The 19460-nt window shown below is 42.3% G+C and overlaps 1 protein-coding gene across 2 annotated transcripts; it reads left to right on the forward strand.

The window, feature by feature from the left end:
* Positions 1-447: 447 nt before the first annotated feature.
* PYM1 (PYM homolog 1, exon junction complex associated factor) lies at positions 448-18147 on the forward strand. 2 transcript variants are annotated; one of them, XM_004326647.4, is made up of 3 exons: positions 2126-2202; positions 16728-16821; positions 17211-18147. In XM_004326647.4, exons 1-3 carry the CDS (start codon positions 2169-2171, stop codon positions 17692-17694), a joined length of 612 nt encoding a protein of 203 aa, XP_004326695.1. In that variant the 5' UTR covers positions 2126-2168; the 3' UTR covers positions 17695-18147. The 2 variants fall into 2 exon arrangements, 1 of the variants encoding a protein (XP_004326695.1); XR_002172889.3 differs by lacking the exons at positions 2126-2202; positions 17211-18147 and adding an exon at positions 448-1658.
* Positions 18148-19460: the final 1313 nt, after the last annotated feature.

Below are 19460 nucleotides of genomic sequence, written 5' to 3' on the forward strand. Positions count from 1 at the left end.
AAAGATGCTCCTTTTAAGACATTTTTTGAGACTTCAAAGTGGGGCATGAGGTGATCTCTCTAATAAGCAATAAGTTGGAATCGGTCATACTCTAGGCTTGCATCTTCTTTTGGATCTGTGCTCCATCATACCGCAGTCAGTTATTGGTGGGGGTGGGAGGAAGAAAGGCCAAGAAACATCTAAGGAGGAGGCGTCTAATGCCTACAGTTCCAGGTGCTCATTTCTTTAATCAACCACATCATAAAAATCAGAAAGAAAGAAACCGCAATGAACAAAGGGAAAGGAAAAAACAACAGCTTTGTTCTCCCCAGCCTCTTCGTTCCCCTCTTCCTCTTCAGGGTGGTGGGGGACACATCCGGGGTTCAGGGCTGGGTCCCAGGCAGGTCTGCTAGGCAGACAATTGAGTTTCACTTCCCGTCAACCCCAGAGCTGAGGCAGGATGTCTGAAGGCATAGTGGGAGGCCTAGGGTAGGGTGGTCAACAGGGGCCACTTTAGGATTGCTTCTTGCAGAAAGGTCCTTTGATTAGCCCACTAGTACTCCTCAGGTAGTACAGTCAGTACCAACACATCCCTCTAGTTTTTAGATGCTTCAGCTCACTCTTACCTTTAGTAACAAGGCTATGGACAGGATACTAGACCAGCAGGGCTGAAGCACAATTGGTGAAAGAAGAGCAGGGATGAAGGATGGCAGGGTTAGAACATTTGCAATGACAGTGTATTGAATGCAAATCAGTTTTTAAATGAGTCTTTTTGAGATCTTCTGAGCTGGGCCTCTGGTGGAACTCAGGAAGGTGGAGTATGGAAGAGAAGCCAAGCTGTGACCCCATAAAACTTCTGAAGCTTCATTTCAAAGCTTTACTAAGTTCCTAGTCAGCCATTGCTTTGTTTTTTGTTTGTTTGTTTTTTAAGTGGGACATGCAGCCTAGTGTTGGAGGTGGTCACTAACTGGTTCTGTTGGACATTAACCTAAGCCAAAGTGGGGGATTTGGAGGAAGGTAAATGGGTTGATGAGGAAAAAGCAACATGGGGGGGGAAGGAAGAGGGCAGGGCAGACACCTGAGGAGAGGAACTTGCAGCCGGCCCCTCCCAAGCTGTGAGGGAAACGAGTTTAGCAGGACTTAGCCCAGAAGGAACAAGAGCTGCTGAAAGAGCGGGGGAGGGAAAACGTTTGGGTTCCTCTAAAGAATAGGGAGGCACGGGGCAGGGTAGGGCTGCAAAGGGAGTGACTGTACGGCTCAGATTGTTGGCGCGTTGCCCCGATATCGATCCCCATCGCCCAGAGACTTGGATGAGGTTAATTAGAATACTGACTGGGTCCGCCCAGAAGCCTTCGCCTTGCCCTCTGACCCTGGGGCGAAGCCCGAGGAGGCTCCCGGGTCGAAGGCCAGAGCAGACTTGGGCCGTCGTCACTTCGCCGCCCGAGTCCCTGGGGCCGCCCCAGGGGCAGGGCCAGGCCCGGGCTGCCCGCCCAGCCCGGCCCGCCGCGCCTCCTCAGCCGTAGAAGCCGCCGGCAACCCTGAGGCTGCGGGGACAGGTGACCGACCGGCAGCGCCTTCGGCCTTGCACTCCCCTTTCTCGGGTCTCCGTCCAGAGGGTTGAGCTGAGCGGCCAAGAGCAATCGGCACGCGATTTCGACCTCCCCACCTTCTAAGAGAGGGTTAGTTGGGGTCTTGCGTTCGCCCCCAACATTGGTGCGCCCCAGTGCGTTCCCGGAGTTTGCCTGTCCCGTCCTATGTCCCCAAGCTGCTCTGGGACCTGGATGAAGGCCAGGGCCTGACTATTCTTCTTTTCCTCATTTATTAGCCGCCCCCCGCCCTTTCTGGATGCAGGTGGGCCTTGCCCCCTTTTCTCCCGCAGGTCCTAGACAGTCGAAGAGTGCCTTGAGGAGAGGGGCTGTGCCTCGGAACTTCTCTCGGCGCCCAGAGAACTGCTGTATACGCAGCAGGCGCTCACTAATGCTATCAGTGGCAGTAAAAGAGCCCACGGCTCTTATTTTTTAGAGTCTTCAGCTTCTACCCCATTCCTCCTCCTTCACTGCTGCCCATGAAATGGTGCACTCTTCCTTTAAGACTAAAATGGTGGCTTGCTACGATCAGGACTCCACTTCCGGTGGGGAGGGGGGCGGGACCCCAGCCCGCTCACGCCGGAAGTGGTTTGCGTTTTCAAGATGGCGACTCCCTATGTAACTGATGAGACCGGCGGTGAGTGCGGGAGATGTGGAGCCGCTTCTCCCCGGGCTCTCGGGGTAGGGGTTCGGACTTGGAAAGGGGTCTGTGCCCCGCCCATCCCGGGGCCCCTCCTTTGCCCCGCCCTCCGGACCGCCTTCCCCATTCATTCTCTCCTACGGGGTGTCACCTGCGCCCCCTTCTGGTCTCGTGTTTGGGGGGTCTCCGCTTCCGGTCACCCAAACCGTGGGGTCCTTCAATGCTGGACCTTGCTCCAGGACCCTCACGGGCCCTTAGCTTTCGTCCAGAAGTTGGAGCTGCCATATTTCTTTTGGGTTTTTCAGGCTTGGGGGCTCCTACACTCTCAGTTCCCTCCAATTCCTGCTCTCCCCCTCTTCCCCTCCCCCATCTCTCAGTGTACCTGCTTTCTGCCCTACCCTACTCCCGTTTAAATTCTTTTTCTTGAAGCTGTATTTGTTGGAGACCTCCTCATTGCTACATAGTTCTTTTTTCCACTCTCCCTTATTTTCATTGTTGGGTCACTGAGGTACAGAGGTGTGAAGGGAAGAGGGACCTAATACAACTTTCAGCTAGAGTTTTCTCCTTGATGGCATCACCCTTCTGTACCTTCTCTGGCGATGGTGATGGGAGTTGAGGGATCTAAGGTGGTAGAAGGTGAACAAGAAGGTGTCTAGTGGCCTCTCAAGCCGTGTGACAAGTTTACAGAGCCCACTGTGCCTTCTGATCAGAGAAGATTTTCCAACCTGGCTGATTGAGATGCTGAAATATCTGTTGTGTATGTGAGGTTTATGTGTTGAAAACTGAAAATCAAGATTTTCATTTTGGCTATAGCCCATCCTAATTTCCCCACCTTCAGAAAAATGTGCATATCTACCCAGTGACAGTCAAATAAGATAGTATATGTGAAAGCAATTTATAAAACGCTGTGCAAGGCAAAGTATTACTGTTTTTTGTAGCCCTCATTGTGTATGTGTATTCTGTAGAAGTGACAGTGTGTGTGTGCTTTGGTACATGCGGTCTGTTTTAAAATGTACCTTTTATGCCTCTTGCTTTGCTTGTTCTCCATGTTACTTACATCTCAACCCACCCCTCCTATGGTATCTAATGACAACCCAAGTCTCTGCTACTTCTCTGCAGCCTCACCTTTCAAAGTGGTACAACCTCTTCTCTTGCTCTCTACATAGTAGGTACTTCTTCAGTTTGCTTCTTTTAATGTGTGCTTTGGATACTCGTTGTCCAGTACACTTCTCTTTATTCTTAATCGTTTTCTTTAAACTGATTTAACGGACATCCAGATATCACATCTCACCCTACCCTCCCACCAAGAGGTATCTTCTGTTCTCTGTGACTGTGTGGAAGAGAAGGAATCACACTGCTTTTTTGCTTTCTCTTACTATTTCCAGATCATTGATCTACCACTGTCACTGTAAGTCTCATGGAAGGTACTGCCATGCAATTATAGCATTTTCTCTAAAACCTGCCCATTCACTGCCCACAAGGACCCTGATGTAGCATATCTTTTTCTTTTTTCTTTTCTTTTATTCTGTTTCTCAGTGTCTTCACTCATTCTCAGTATCTTCAGCATCTTTGGAATACTCTTATTGTATAGTTCCTCAGCATGAGACCATTAACTTTCCTTTGAATTTTCAAACCAGCCACACATTAGAATCACTACAACCTGGACCTACTACATATCCTACCACATAGGACATCACCTATGACACTGCTTCCCCCTTCAGGTGTTCCCCATCACTTATTTTAGCTTCCTTACCCAGTCACCTTTTTTACTTCCACATGCCCATAGAATCAGCTTTTTGCCCTCCTTAGGTTCTCTGGTCCTTGACCTTTCCCATTTCATTGAGTCTACCAGTATCTTCATGACTACTTTTTTGTTTGGTTTTTTTTGCGGTTCGCGGGCCTCTCACTGTTGTGGTCTCTCCCGTTGCGGAGCACAGGCTTCGGACGCGCAGGCTCAGCGGCCATGGCTCACGGGGCCAGCCACTCCACGGCATGTGAGATCTTCCCGGACCGGGGCATGAACCCGTGTCCCCTGCATCGGCAGGTGGACTCTCAACCACTGCGCCACCAGGGAAGCCCTTCATGACTACTTTTGATGCTACCCTGCTAGACCTCTGTGAACAGTCACTATCCTCATTGCTTTCCTCATTCATTTTGATCTTCAATACTAAGCAAGCACTTCTGTTATCTTGAATCATACCCATCAACTGTTTTCTTGGCTTCAGCTTCTAGGCCACAGCACATGGCTAGAGAAAAGGCACAGACAGTAGCACATTCAGTATAATATAACTTAATGTTAACTTCTGCCAAGATCACAGCTTTTTTCCAATTCTTCTTTGTTGGTTTGCTTACATTCTACCATGGCTATTTCCCTTACCTTTCTCAGCTCTCGGTGACTTTCCCTTTTAATTCCCCTTCTTGTGGCAGATGGCCTCATTTTCTGTTTCATTGAGAAATCAAGGTCTGTTATTTCTGTTTCTTTCCTCTTCATAGCCTGATTTCTTGAATATCAGGTCCACACATACTATTTCCATTTCCTCACTGCTTACTTGTTCCTTAACTTTTTTTTTCTGGCCTTGCGGCTTTCAGGATCTTAGTTCCCTGACCAGGGATTGAACCTGGGCCACAGCAGTGAAAGCACCGAATCCTAAGGACTGGACTGCCGGGAATTCCCTGTTCCTTAACTCTTCAAAATGGTTTCTTTCTAGCACTAGCCTCTCTCCTGAGTTGTCAGTTCTAATTGTTTGGTGAGTAGCTTTCATTCTTGGATATACTGTCACACCTTAAATCCAGTCTGACCATAATCGATATCAGTTTTTCCTTCCTTATTTCTGTTAAAGGCACCATTGTTCTAGCCAACCCAAGATCAGCTTATTGCATCATTTCTCTCTTTCTTTATTTTAAATAGACTTTACTTTTTAGAACAGTTTTAGATTTATAGAAAAATTGAGAAAATGATACAGTTCCCATATACCTTAAACTCAGTTTCCCGTTATTAACATCTTACATTAGTATGGTATCGTTATTGCAATTAATGAACCGATATTCATACATTGTTATTAACTAAGGTCCATACATTATTAAGATTTCCTTAGTTTTTACCTAATTTTTTTTCTGTTCCAGGATCCCATATTACGTTTAGTTCTCATGTCTCCTTAAAGTCCTATTGGCTGTGACAATTTCTCAGACTTTCCTTGTTTTGGATGACTTTAACAGTTTTGAGGAGTATTGGTCAGTTATTTTTGTAGGATGCCCCTCTATTGGAATTTGATGTTTGTCTCATGATTAGACTGGGGTTATGTGTTTTTTAGGGGAGGACCATAGAAGTAAAGTGAGGTTTTCATCAGATCGTATTGAGGATACATAGTATCACAAAGATTGTTTTACTCTTGATATTTACCATGATCTCCTGCCTGAGGTAGTGTTTGTAAAGTTTCTCCACTGTAAAGTTACTTTTTTCCCCTTCTCCTTTCCATTTTGTACTCTTAAGAAAGTCACTATTCACAGCCCACACTTAAAGAGTGGGGAGTTATGCTACCTTCCTTAAGGATGGAGTATTTATACACATCATTTGAAATTCTTTTGCACAGATTTGTCTCTTCTCTGCCATTTATTTATTTTTTCTGCCATTTATTTATTCAGTCAGTTATGTGTATCAACATGAACTTCGGGTTATTTATTTTATTGCTCAGATGTTTCAGCTTTGAACATTGGGAGCTCTTTTAGTTGGCCCTGTGTCCCTTTGACATATCCCCATCAGTGTAGGTTTTTTTTGTTTGTTTGTTTTGTTTTGTTAGCTCTTTCTTACTTTCTGGCACTAGAAGCTGCTCCAGGCTCATCTTGCATATTTCCTGGCCCAGTCCTAGAATCAGCTATTTCTCTAAGGAGCCCTTGTTCCTTTTACTTAAGAATGGTGTGGGAAACCAAGATCAGAGCACTAGGTGTTTTTGTTGTTATTAACAAAATGAACTGGGGTGTTGTTTTTGCATTGTCTTTTACTCCCTCTTCTACCCCCCACCCTCCAATTGTCAAAGTATCATTTTCTGTTTCTGCTGTTGTTACCCTTATCCCATCTTCAATGCTTGTTAGCTACATGGCCTGGGAATTTTAAGCCTAGGGAATCCAAGTTTTAGTTTTCTCATCAATGAAATAGGAATAATAACTCCTACAACATAGGATTATTGTGAGAATTAAAATTTAAATGAAATAATGTACATGTCTAGCACATAGAAAGTACCCAAGAAATGGTTCTGTAATTATTACTGTTATAAAGATTATGGATTAGAATAGATTACATGTGTAAGGTATCAAGCAGAGTACTTGAGTCAATCTAAGTGCCTGATAAAATTCTAGTTTCCTTTATCCTGCAAATATTGCTGTGACCTGCTAAACAGTTGTCCTACCTCTGTCTCTCTCTGTTTCAGTTCATTTGACACACTGTTACCAGATTACTGCTCCTTAAGTACAAATTTAATTATTTAATTTTTGTTCAATATAATTTGTCCACTGTTCAATTTGGCATATACCCTTTTGATCTCTATTTTTCTGTGCATTTTTAAAACATTTTTTAATCAGACGGTATTTACATTTTTATGTGTTGCCTTTTCGTTTAACCTCACGACATAAGTATTCTTCTTTGCTATTAAAAACTCTTTGAAAACATCTTTTAAAATACTGGCAGAGTGTTTTATTATTTGGGCATACACCCTCTCTTACCTTTCTTCTGTTATTAGACTTCTAGATTGTTTCCAGAATTTTTGTTATAAGAACTCTATGAATATTTTTGTACATAAATTTTTGTCTGCATTTAGGGTTATTTTCTCTTTTTTAAAAATTAATTAATTAATTTATTTTTGGCTGCATTGGGTCTTCGTTGCTGTGCGCGGGCTTTCCCTAGTTGCAGCAAGTGGGGGCTACTCTTTGTTGTGGTGCGTGAGCCTCTCACTGTAGTGGCTTCTGTTGTTGTGGAGCACAGGCTCCAGGGATGCGGGCTTCAGTAGTTGCGGCACATGGGCTCAGTAGTTGTGGCTTGCGGGCTTCAGAGCGCAGGCTCAGTAGTTGTGGCTCACGGGCTTAGTTGCTCCGCGGCATGTGGGAGCTTCCCAGACCAGGGCTCGAACCCGTGTACCCTGCATTGTCAGGCGGACTCTCAACCGCTGCGCCACCAGGGAAGCCCTAGGGTTATTTTGTTAGGACAGATTTCTCAAAAGTCGAATTACTGGATTGGAGGATACAAACTTTTATTTATTTTTAAGTAATTATAAAATTAATTTATATTGATTGTAGAAAACTTGGAAAATATTTTCATAACTAGTATAAAATATAAGTCCCATGCATATTTGGTAATTGCAGAGCCCAAAGATAACTACAATTACATTTCCTTTTAGTTTTTCTTTCTCTGCATATATATAGCATATCTATTTAACATAATTTGGATCATACCGAATGGCTGTACTTCCCCAAGTATGATTCTCAGAACACTTAGTAGTCCTGTGAGATGTGCTGTAAAATAAAAAACTAAAATAAAAATAAGCTTCCTGTGGTCAAATAAATTTGGGAAACACTGTAAACCACATTTCCATTGGAATATTCACATGAACGAGAACATAACTCATTTAAGTCTTGCTGATAAGAACAAAAAAATTTTTTTCCTATGTTTAACCCAGAATTTCTCAAACTTATTTAACAATTTTTGGGGGTAACCTTACAGAAGTAGTGTTACAATATCTACAACACTACAGAAGTAGTGTTTTATTACATAACAATATTTAGGAAATGCTGCTCTATGTTAGGACTACCTTATACTCTCTCTCTTAGTTAGCCAGGTTGCTTTCTTTCTTTCTTTCTTTCTTTTTTTTTTTTTTTTTTTTTGTGGTACACGGGCCTCTCCCGTTGCGGAGCACAGGCTTCAGACGCGCAGGCCCAGCGGCCATGGCTCACGGGCCCAGCCGTTCTGCGGCATGTGGGATCTTCCCGGACCGGGGCACGAACCCGTGTCCCCTGCATCGGCAGGCGGACTCACAACCACTGCGCCACCAGGGAAGCCCCCACATTGTTTTCTGAAGGGTTTTACCATTGACAGGATATGAATATACTGGTTTCATCACTTCTTGGACTACACTGGTATTCTGATCTTTAAAAATTCTACTGCTTTGATAGGTAAAAATGATATTTTATTGTTTTAATTTGTATTTCCTTTGATTACTAGTGAGGTTGAACTTTCTGGTATTCTTCTTCACTTATAACACAATACACAATAGTGGTGTAAAAAGCACAGCCTTTGGAACCCACAGCCTGGATTCGAATTCTACTGCAGTTTACTGACATTGTAACTTTGGGCAAATTATTAAATTTCTCATCATCTGTGAAACGAATAATCCTTCATGGAGTTGTGAAAATGAAATAATATATATAAGGGACTTCCCTGGCAGTCCAGTGGTTAAGACTTTGTCTTCCAATGCAGGGGATGCGGGTTCAATCCCTGGTCAGGGAGCTAAGATCCTACATGGCTCGCAGCCAAAAAACCAAAACATAAAATGGAAGCAATATTGTAACAAATTCAATGAAGACTTTAAAAATGGTCCATGTCAAAAAAATCTTAAAAAAGAAAAATTATATATATATATATATATACACACACACACACACACACGCACACACACACACACAAACACTGAGTACTATCCTTGTCATGAAGCAAGCACTCAATAAGGGGTAGCTGCTGTTATCTTTTTGGAATTGACTCTCAAATTTACATATGGACCATTCACTTTTACATTTAAGATACTCCTCTCTAATATGAGCACAAACCACTTTTCAATACAGTATCATCACATACTATATCTCTGCCTAAAACCTCTAGTGAAACTGGGCAGTATAGTATAAAACAGGTGGAATAGGAATGTTCTGGTATGTAAGCTTTGGCGTCAGGACTGAGTTCAGACTGCAGCTACATGCTGCCTTTGTGATCTTGGACATATCTTCAACCTCTTGAAGGCTGTTTCCTCAGCTGTAGATCATAATAATCTACCTATTGTCTAGATTCAGTCAGGTAGTGTATGTAAAGTTCCTGGTGTAAAGTACCCACTCATTAATAAACATTCTTTCCTAATTGTTCTTAACATACTGTGAGTTTTACACTGCCATCATTTTGCTTGTTGTTATTCCTCTTAGAATGCCCTTTCCCTTCCTTTCTCTGCCTGCAAAAATATCAGCCACTGATTTACTGTTGTTATTATTACTACTGCTTCCTACTCTTTGAGGTCAAGTCCCTGAGATTTTCCTAATTTCCTGTCACCTTCCCCCATCAAATGGGGTGTGGTTATTTATTCTCTTGAAATCTCCTATTAGTTATGTGTCAGTGTCTCTTAGGGATACCTAAGACATTTATACTTTTGTCTTATTCTTTGTTTGCCTAACTTGCCCACCTTTTTCCTTACTTAAACTGTAAATTTCTTGAAAGTAGGGGCCATTTTACTGATCTTGATAATCCCTGTAGCACTTCATATAGTATTTTTCTCATAGGAGGCTTTCAATAAACATTCATTGCACTTAATTACAGTCTGGCTTCTGACCACTCTACTTGTCTGAGGCTGTATTCTTGAACATAATTAGGGATTTCCACATTTCCAAAATCAATAACCTTTTCCTACTCAGTTCTGCTTTTCCTTAATCTCTCTGTAATATTTAATACTGTTAATCACCTGCCGTTACTTCAAACTCTTTTGGTCTCCATGGAGTAGTACTGTCCTGGTCCTTTTTTTCTAAGAATTATTTCCTAGTGTTGCTGACACCTTTTCTTCTTTGAGGAAAATAATCATGACCGTTTTTCCAGGGTCATTCCTCCAGATTGGATCTTCTTTTTAATATTTTCTCTATGTTAGAAACCATGTCTGGATGACTAATAAAAAAAAAAAGAAAAAAAAAGAAACCACATCTAAGTCTTATAATTGTTGGCCCTCAGGTCATCCTCAGGCTCAGATCTGTGACCCAGATCTCCTTTCTTAACTTTGAAACAGGCTCCAGGGATTCAGCACACCTTTAAGAGTCACTTCCACCTAACCCCTTGGAGTTCTTTCAAGCCTTGCTGTGTTGTCTCTTCACTGTCTTCCTGCCACCCCTGAAAACAAAGCCCTTTTCAGTTTAAGGAAATAGATTGAGGATTACAAAATAGCAGATGTGGGGAAATAACAAAGCTTACAAAGTTCTTATAGTAGCAGTCTCTAACCTCTAGTTTCTGGTTCTCTCAAAGATGCTACTGAAAATCATGGTATTCTGCCCATGGTTTTTATTTCTAGGGTTAGGAATCAGCAAACCTCTCCCCTCTTTTTGACTGTACCTTTGGATACCATCAAGGCCAGAGACTGAAACCAAGATAACATAAAATAGGTATTCCTTTGTGATAATGGGCTATTTGTATCTCTGAGGGCTTCCAGTTAGGATGGCCATTCAAGAAGCTTCTGCCCTATCTTTTCTCACACTCCATCTTTTTCTTTTTCTTTTTTTTGCTGTGTTTTATTATTTAATTTTTTTATTGGAGTGTATTTGCTTTGCATTGCTGTGTCAGTTTCTGCTGTACAGCTAAGTTAATCAGCCATATGTATACATATATCCCCTCTTTTTTGGATTTCCTTCCCATTTAGGTCACCACAGAGCACCGAGTAGAGTTCCCTGTGCTATACAGTAGATTCTCATTAGTCATCTATTTTATACATAGTATTGTATATATGTCAATCCCAATCTCCCAGTTCATCCCACCCACCCTGCCCTTTCTCCCTTGTTTTCCATACGTTTGTTCTCTCCGTCTCTGTCTCTATTTCTGCTTTACAGATAAGATCATCTATACCGTTTTTCTAGATTCCACATACATGCGTTAATATATGGTACTTGTTTTTCTCTTTGTGACTTACTTTACTCTGTATGAAAGGATCTAGGTCCATCCACGCCTTTGCCATCTTTACTAGTCTTAAGGCTTCAACTATAATCTCTGCAGTGTACTTAAATGTATGTTTCTAGCATTGTCCCTTTCTCCTTAATTCCCTGTAAAAACACTGCCTGTCTAGAATTGAATTAGTTACTTTCACAAAATTGTCTTCTCCTATGGACTCTTTTTTTTTTTTTTTTAAATAAATTTATTTATTTTTGGCTGCGTTGGGTCTTCCTTGCTGTGCATGGACTTTCTCTAGTTGCGGCGAGCGGGGGTTACTCTTCGTTGTGGTCCGTAGGCTTCTCATTGCGGTGGCTTCTCTTGTTACAGAGCACAGGCTCTAGGCACAGGCTTCAGTAGTTGTTTCACGTGGGCCTCAGTAGTTGTGGCTCGCAGGCTCCATAGCTGTGGCTCGCAGGCTCTAGAGCACAGGCTCAGTAGTTGTGGCGCACGGGCTTAGTTGCTCTGCGGCACGTGGGATCTTCCCGGACCAGGGCTCGAACCTGTGTCCCCTGAATTGGCAGGCAGATTCTTAACCACTGCGCCACCAAGGAAGCCCTGCCTTTCTTTCTTTTTTTTTTTTTTTTTTGGTCTACCTTTCTTTTTAATTAGAATGCATGCTCCAAGAAGGCAAGACCCTTGCTTGCTTTATTCATTCATTTTTGTATCCCTAGCTCCTGTTACATTGCCTGCCACAGCAGCAAGTACTCAATAAACATTTAAAATCCATGTGTGAATAATGTTATTACTATACGCACTACATGCCCACAGGGATGTTGTGAAAAATAAGAGAAAACGTGAAAAGCACCAGATTAAATCCACTGTAGCACAATGATTTCCTCTCTCTCATTCAAATCTTGGCAGTCTTCAGATCCTGACTACTTATTCTTCATAATGAATTTGTCTTTCATTTTCTTTTCAACACTTATAGAGACCATTTAAATCAAGTCTTCTCACATTGCAGCTATTGCTTTCATTTTTTTCTACCTTTAGTTTATGTTACACATTTTTCAGGTTAATCTTCTTAAAGCAATGCTTTGTGCAGATCATATGCACTCTCTTAATGGCCTTCAGTGTTCTCCCACCTTCTGAAGCTTGAGTCCAAACTCAAGAGGAGATTGGATACCTTTCATATTCTGACTAATTTACCTCTAGTCTCTTTTTCCATTACATATGCTTTTTGCCAAAACATACTGGATTCTTGCTATTCCCTAATATGATGCTTAACTTTATTTATTCATTAATTTGAATTAATTACAGTCTTTCATGGACCAGGCCCTTTGCTTCAAAGATCAAAGGCAAATTTTCTGCTCTTAAGCAAGCAAACAATTATTTTAAACATTAGATCATGGTAAAAGGCCACACCAGGTGCTGTGGGTGCACAAAGGTCAACTTCTAAACTGGTTTGGGTTGGTGAGGTCAGGAAGGACTTCACTGAGGAGTTCATACTTGAACTTGACCTTTAAAGACCAATAGGCATTAACTAAGATAAGAATCAAGAAAAGTCTATTCCAAGCCAAAGGAAGATTGTTTTAAAAGCAAAAAGGCGTAGAGAATAAAGACACAGGTGAGATTTGTGACTATTTCAGTGTCTGGAGCAGAGAGTGTGAATGACTGGGTGTGAAGAGGCTGGAGACTAGCAAGAGCTGGGTCAAGAAGGCCTTTGTGTGTGGTTCCATCTTCCATGTAAATACCCTGAGGGCAACAGGAATCCAGGAAGAATTTTAAGTAGGGGAATGACTAGTCTGATTTGTCCCTTTGTTTATGTTGTCCTATAAGCCTGAAATACTTCCCTTTCTCGTCTTTCCTCATAACCACACCCCGATGTCCACCTGTCTAAATCCTGCTCATCTTCCAAAGATCACAAAGATGCTTTGTCCTCCATAAAATTTTTACTTTACCTGGTCAAAAGTAATTTCACTCTCCTTTGTGTCTCCAAAGCCGCTTGGATTTGAAACCCAAAATGAGATTTTTAAAAACCTACAATATAGCAACAACATTAATTGGAATTTTTAAAAGGAAAAGTTATTTATAACCCAATCACCAACATAACTTTTCGTATTGCATCTTCTTTTCTAAACTTATGAATATGCATAACATTTAATAATAAATCATAGTGTATATAACTTTATGTTTTTGTTTTTTTGGCGGTACGTGGGCCTCTCACCATTGTGGCCCCTCCCTTTGCGGAGCACAGGCTCTGGACACACAGGCCCAGCGGCCATGGCTCACGGGCCCAGTCGCTCCGCGGCATGTGGGATCCTCCCGGACCGGGGCACGAACCCGTGTCCCCTGCATCGGCAGGCAGACCCTCAACCACTGCACCACCAGGGAAGACCTAACTTTATGTTTTATATTCCGTTATATCATATTAATGATTAAAATTTTTTGGTCATTTTTAATGGCTATATTATAAACCACTCCTGTATAACTGGATGTGAAGTTTGTTTTTAATTTTTAGCTATTTATAAATAATGCCATAGTTTTCACATGATTACTGTCCCATTCTTCTTTTTTCTGTTTTCGTTTTTTCCTGTTCGAATTATTTCCTTATGCTAAATTTTCAAGATTGGCATTGCTAAAACGAAGTGTGTTGAAGTGTCTTTGGCTTTAACCTCTTTACGCTTCCCCCAGTCAGTGAATTACCAAGAGAGGTTGATCCTTTGGTAACGTGGCTGGCATCATTCTCTTCCTTTTCATTCTCAGTCAGTTCTGTCTCTCATGCCAGGATTATTGCAGTCGTTTTTTTGAAAGATGACTTTTAAAAAAATTTACTTATTTTATTTATTTCTTTTTGGCTGCATTGGGTCTTTGTTGCTGTGCGCGGGCTTTCTCTAGTTGCGGTGAGCGGGAGCTACTCTTCATTGCAGCGCACGGGCTTCGCATTGCGGTGGCTTCTCTTGTTGCAGAGCACGGGCCCTAGGTGGACGGGCTTCAGTAGTTGTGGTGCACGGGCTTAGTTGCTCCACGGCATGTGGGATCATCCTGGACCAGGGCTCAAACCCGTGTCCCCTGCATTGGCAGGTGGATTTTTAACCACTGGGCCACCAGGGAAGTCCCTGTTTTTTCATTCTTGAATTTTTACTCTTGTCTCTAAACTGTTGCAGCTCAGCAAACAATATTCTCAGTGGCCCTCTTTTATTCACCAGATAAATTCCAAATTCCTTGACCTTGTTTTTAAGGCATTCTACGGTCTGGCCCCATTTTTAATTTTCAACCTAGCTTCATGTTATTCCTCATCATGAACTGTCTGGTTCTCCTGGGCTCCTCTGTTTTCTGTTCTTTACATACTCAGGCCATCCCCACATCCAAGCCTTTCTTGGCGCATGTTTGTTCTCTCTCCCATCCCCTCTACCTGTCAAATCTTACCCATTTTCTTTAACATTTTTTGTTTTAGTTTTAATTTATTAATGATATTTGCCTTTTGAACAAAAACCCAATTCATGTAACAATGTATAATCCCCGTGGGAGGCTCTGGACTGGACTTTTTATTTTGTTAATCTTTTTTATTTTCTTCTTTCTCCTTTTTTTTTTAACAAATTATACTAAAAAGAGTTATACTAAAAAAAAGAAAAACAAGACTAACACAAGATATAAATATATATATGTGTTTTTTTTAGGAATATGTTATTAAAGCTTAATGGTTTCTACCACCTCTTCTTCCAGGTTATCCCTCTTAAGGTAATCAGCATTAAAGTCTTGGTATCTTGGTATGTGTCCTTCCACACCTTTCTCTTTGCCCCTATACACAAACTGTCTGGACCTCTAAGTGCTGCTCCTTGCCCCAAAAGGAATGGGAGCACCCTCTACACCAGCAGTTCTCAAAATGTTGTCCAGGACCCTTGGGGATTCCCTAAGACCCTATCAGGAGGTCTGCAAGCATAACTATTTTGATAATATACTGATATGTTATTTGCCCTTTTACTGGGTAGACATTTGCACTGAGGGTACAAAAGCAATGGTGGGTAAAACTGCTGGCCTCTTAGCGTTAATCAAGGTGGTGGCGCCAAACCGTACTGGTCATTGTGTTCTTCACTGCCACATGCTTGCAGTAAATAATGCCAGTTTCACTTAAGAGTATCCTTGATGATGCAATAAAAATTATTAATTTTATTAAACCCTGGCTCTTTAATACACATCTTTTTATCTATTTTTCCAGGTTTATTGAGATATGACTGACATTTAACATTGTGTACAATGTTATAGGTGTACAAGGTGATGATTTGATACACATATATATTGCGAAAGGTTTACCACAATAAGGTTAGTTAACACATCCTTTACCTCACATAATTACCTTTTCATTGATTTATGGTGAGAACACTGAAACTCTACTCTCATAGCAACTTTCAAGTGTACAGTTCAGTTTTGCTGACGATAGTCACCATGCTGTACCTTATACCCCCAGAACTTACTCATCTTATAACTGAAAATTAAACATCTTTTTAGAGTTCTCTGTGAATTAAATGGGAAGTAAGCATGAAACACTGCTGCACACTGAAGTGGTGTCTCAAGGAAAAGCACTGGCGCAGTTGTTGGAGTTGTAAGCTAAACAAGCTTCCTTTTCATGGAACTCTATTTTTCCTTGAAGGAACCACTGACAAACTATAGTAATTCAGACCTGAGTACCTGATAGGCATTTTCCTGAAAAATGAAAGAAGTGAGCCTGTCATTTCAAGGAAAACAACTCTCAGTGTTTGTTGCCAGGGATAAGATTCAAGCCTTCAAGTGGAAATTAGAATTTTGGAAAACTTGTAACTGCCACTGGAAGCGTGACAGCTTTTCAGTAAAGGGTTTTCTGATGAGATTAACGGATGTGATTTTTTTAAAAAAGATTGCACAGTGAAATGCATAATATTACAAAATAAGAGCGTATGGGGGATTCTGAAAAAAGTTTAAGGATCTTTACACATTATTCTGCAACTTGCTTTTTCACTTAGTCTATCATGAATACCATTCAAGGTCAGTACATCTGTATCTAACATTCTTTTTCATAACGGCACGGTGTTCCATCATGTGGATGACCCACGTCTATTTAGTCACTCATCTATTGATGGTCATTCAAGTTGCTTTCAGCTTTTTGCCAATTTAAATAATGCAGCAACATTATTATAATGCAAACGTCTTTACATATAGCCTGTGTACTGGTGCTTTTATATCTACAGTATGGATTCCTGAAAGTTGACCTATTTTTCACCATCCACCTTAATAAAACTTCCCCTTTTCTACATCCCTGGTCATTTCTCCTTCCTATGATTCTTGTTTTTGCCCTTTTTAGCCTCTTATTCATGTACTGTCCTTTGATGTCCTCATGCTGTTTTGTTTTTTTTAAACTTCCTCTATGCCTGCCCTGTCTTGCCAACTAGATTATAAAAGTAGAAACTCCCTGAGGGCAGGGATGGTGTATTATACAGTGTATAGGCACTCAGTAAATAATGAGAGTGGGATTGACGGTTGATACGAGAAAAGAATGCCTTAATGGATGCATTTAGTGGAAGGTGCTGGGGGATGCTGTGTGCATTCATGCATTCTTTCACCTTGGGGGCTATTTGAAAATTAGAAAGAGTAACTCTCCAATTTAATTCTCCCATTTCAGGCAAGTACATCGCTTCAACACAGCGACCTGACGGGACCTGGCGAAAGCAGCGGAGGGTGAAAGAAGGCTATGTGCCCCAGGAGGAGGTCCCAGTGTGCGTGGTTAGGCGTGAGGAGGGAGTATTTAGTGGGGTCCCTACAGCAAGAAAGAACATGTGTGCCTATGAGATCAGGGAAGAATTTCCTGATCCCAGGATCCTAGGAAAGGGAAGGAGGGGGCTGGGATTCAGGGATGAGTGAGGGATGAGTAACCAAGTGACTGACAAGTCCTGTTGCTATGGCCTCTGTTCAGCAGAACCTGTAAATAGCATTCAGAGATCCAGAGGGTTAGGACCTAGGGATCCTACAACCTGCAGAGCAGAGGAAAGTTGGGGAGGGACCAGAGGCAGAGGAAGGAAGCAGGAAAGTGAAAAGGGTGAAATAAATTACAAGGTTAGGAAAAGGGCTCGAAAAGTCAGTGATTCTTTGACACTGTTCCCCGCAGGTATGAGAACAAGTATGTGAAGTTTTTCAAGAGTAAACCAGAACTGCCTCCCGGCCTGAGCCCGGAGGCCACTGCTCCGGTCACCCCATCCAGGCCGGAAGGTGGTGAACCAGGCCTCTCCAAGACAGCCAAACGCAACCTGAAGCGGAAGGAGAAGAGGCGGCAGCAGCAAGAGAAAGGGGAGGCGGAGGCCTTGAGCCGGACTCTTGAGAAGGTGTCCCTGGGAGAGACAGCCCAGGTCCCCAGTGCCCCACAGGCCTCCCGGGCAGCGCCTGCAGCTGCCTCCGACCAGCCTGACTCAGCTGCCACCGCTGAGAAGGCCAAGAAGATAAAGAACCTAAAGAAGAAGCTTCGGCAGGTGGAAGAGCTGCAGCAGCGGATCCAGGCTGGGGAAATCAGCCAGCCCAGCAAAGAGCAGCTGGAGAAGCTAGCGAGGAGGAGGGCGTTGGAGGAGGAGCTAGAGGACTTGGAGCTGGGCCTGTGAGGCCTTTGGGGAATAGAGGATGGACAGCAGAACAAACCATGGGGCTCTCTGGGGTCCTGGGGAATGTGGGCAGCAGCAGTCAGGAGGGGTACCCCCGTACTGGCTCACTTTCACCTCTCATGGCCCAATTCCGTCCTCCAGAGCCTAGCCTCTCCCTCATTCCTTCCCTTTTTTTCCCAACTCCTATTTTTTTGGACTTTTCTCCCTCCCATTCCCAGTGTTCAAAATCTCAGTGACTATCCCAGGTACCTTTGCTGCTGATCTGGGTGTCTTGTTTAAAAAAAAATTGGGTGGGTGGGAGTCTCTTGGAGAACTGAGGTTGAGGGTAGGGGGAGTACGCCCAAGTCTTGGAGTCTTGGTTCCTGTTCACAGTGTTTATGGGTTATTTCCCCCTCCATCCCTAACCTCTTTTTTTTTTTTTTTTTAAAGAACAGAATAAACTCAAGTAGACAACATGTTTTGCCTCTCTTCTTTTCAGCTTCTAGTAGGTGTTTTATCCCCTTCAGTTTGGCACAGGAAGATAAGTATTGAGAGTAATATTCTTTTTAATTTTTAAAAATAATGTGTATCACCAAATTAGCAACACTGACTTCTGTACACGTTTGCTCAGACTTCAGTGAATAGAAATTAGTGTTATAATAAAATGAAACTTAAAACAAATTTAATTTGATATTAATTTACATGTATCATCATTATTGTGCTGCATAGCAGTGGGGCCCTAGTATCTCCCTTACTGTTTACTTCTGAAGATCGTTGACCTAATTTTTTTTTTTTTTTTTTTTTGGCTGCATCACAGGGCTTGCAGGATCTTAGTTCTCCCACCAGGAATTGAACCGGGCCACTGCAGTGAAAGAGCCGAGTCCTAACCACTGGACCACCAGGGAATTCCTGGGACAGCTCTTTTGAAATTTTATCTTCTCAGATGCCATCCCAAGATGGCATTGTGGGGCAAACTAATGACACAGGACGAGGAATTTACAGCCAAAAAGAGCTGTCACTTAATTTTCGCATACCCTCTGATTTCCACACCTTCACTTGTCATCATCTTTCTTTCTAGCCAGCTGCCAGAATAGAAACCCACGGAGGAGAAGTCAGCCTTAGTTCTTAGCCTGACTCTTAAGGTTCTACCCAATCTGGCCTCATTTTTTGCCATTCTTTTAACTCTAGTCAAACTGCTTCAACTCTACTGAACTTTCATTTCATCGAATGAGCCATATTCTCTGAGCCTTAGTCCTTTGCCCCTGCTGGTCCCTCTGCCTAGAATACTCTTCCTGTCCCCTTCTCCCTAATCAACTCTTTCTTAGCCTTTGGATCTCTGCTTAAATGTTATCTTCTCTGGGAAGACTTTTGTTACCCTCAAATATTAATTAAGGTGTCTTTCTTAACCTGCTTCCTTAACACTCCACGCTTACATTTGTGGTGGCATTTATTATATTGTCACTTGTTTTCTTGTTAGCCCTTCTCCTCCTCATTAGATCATGTGCTCCTCGAGCATTGGGATTGTGTTTTTTATCATTGCATCCCGGTGCCCAATATAGTAAATTCTCAAATGTTTGGCTGAATGAATGAAGACACAAGCTATGTGGGGAAACAGAAGACGAGGGAAAATGTATGCTTTCCACACCTGAGCAGTTACTGAGAACTTGATTGGGCACATCAGTGTGAGACCAAAAGTTCAACTTCCCTTGTGTAAGAAAGACCCCTATGCAATTATAAAGATTTTAAATAAGATTTTTCAATACAAATTTATTTATTTATTTTTGGCT

Source organism: Tursiops truncatus, chromosome 11 (assembly GCF_011762595.2).
Source record: "Tursiops truncatus isolate mTurTru1 chromosome 11, mTurTru1.mat.Y, whole genome shotgun sequence".
In the NCBI taxonomy this organism is placed as follows: domain Eukaryota; kingdom Metazoa; phylum Chordata; class Mammalia; order Artiodactyla; family Delphinidae; genus Tursiops; species Tursiops truncatus.

Bases quoted from the DNA above. Each gene is read 5' to 3' on its own strand.
- PYM1 (XM_004326647.4), top strand. From the start codon at position 2,169: ATGGCGACTCCCTATGTAACTGATGAGACCGGCG. The intron at 2,203-16,727 runs GTGAGTGCGGGA...CTCCCATTTCAG, and splicing joins TGTAACTGATGAGACCGGCG to GCAAGTACATCGCTTCAACA. The intron at 16,822-17,210 runs GTGCGTGGTTAG...TGTTCCCCGCAG, and splicing joins CCCCAGGAGGAGGTCCCAGT to GTATGAGAACAAGTATGTGA.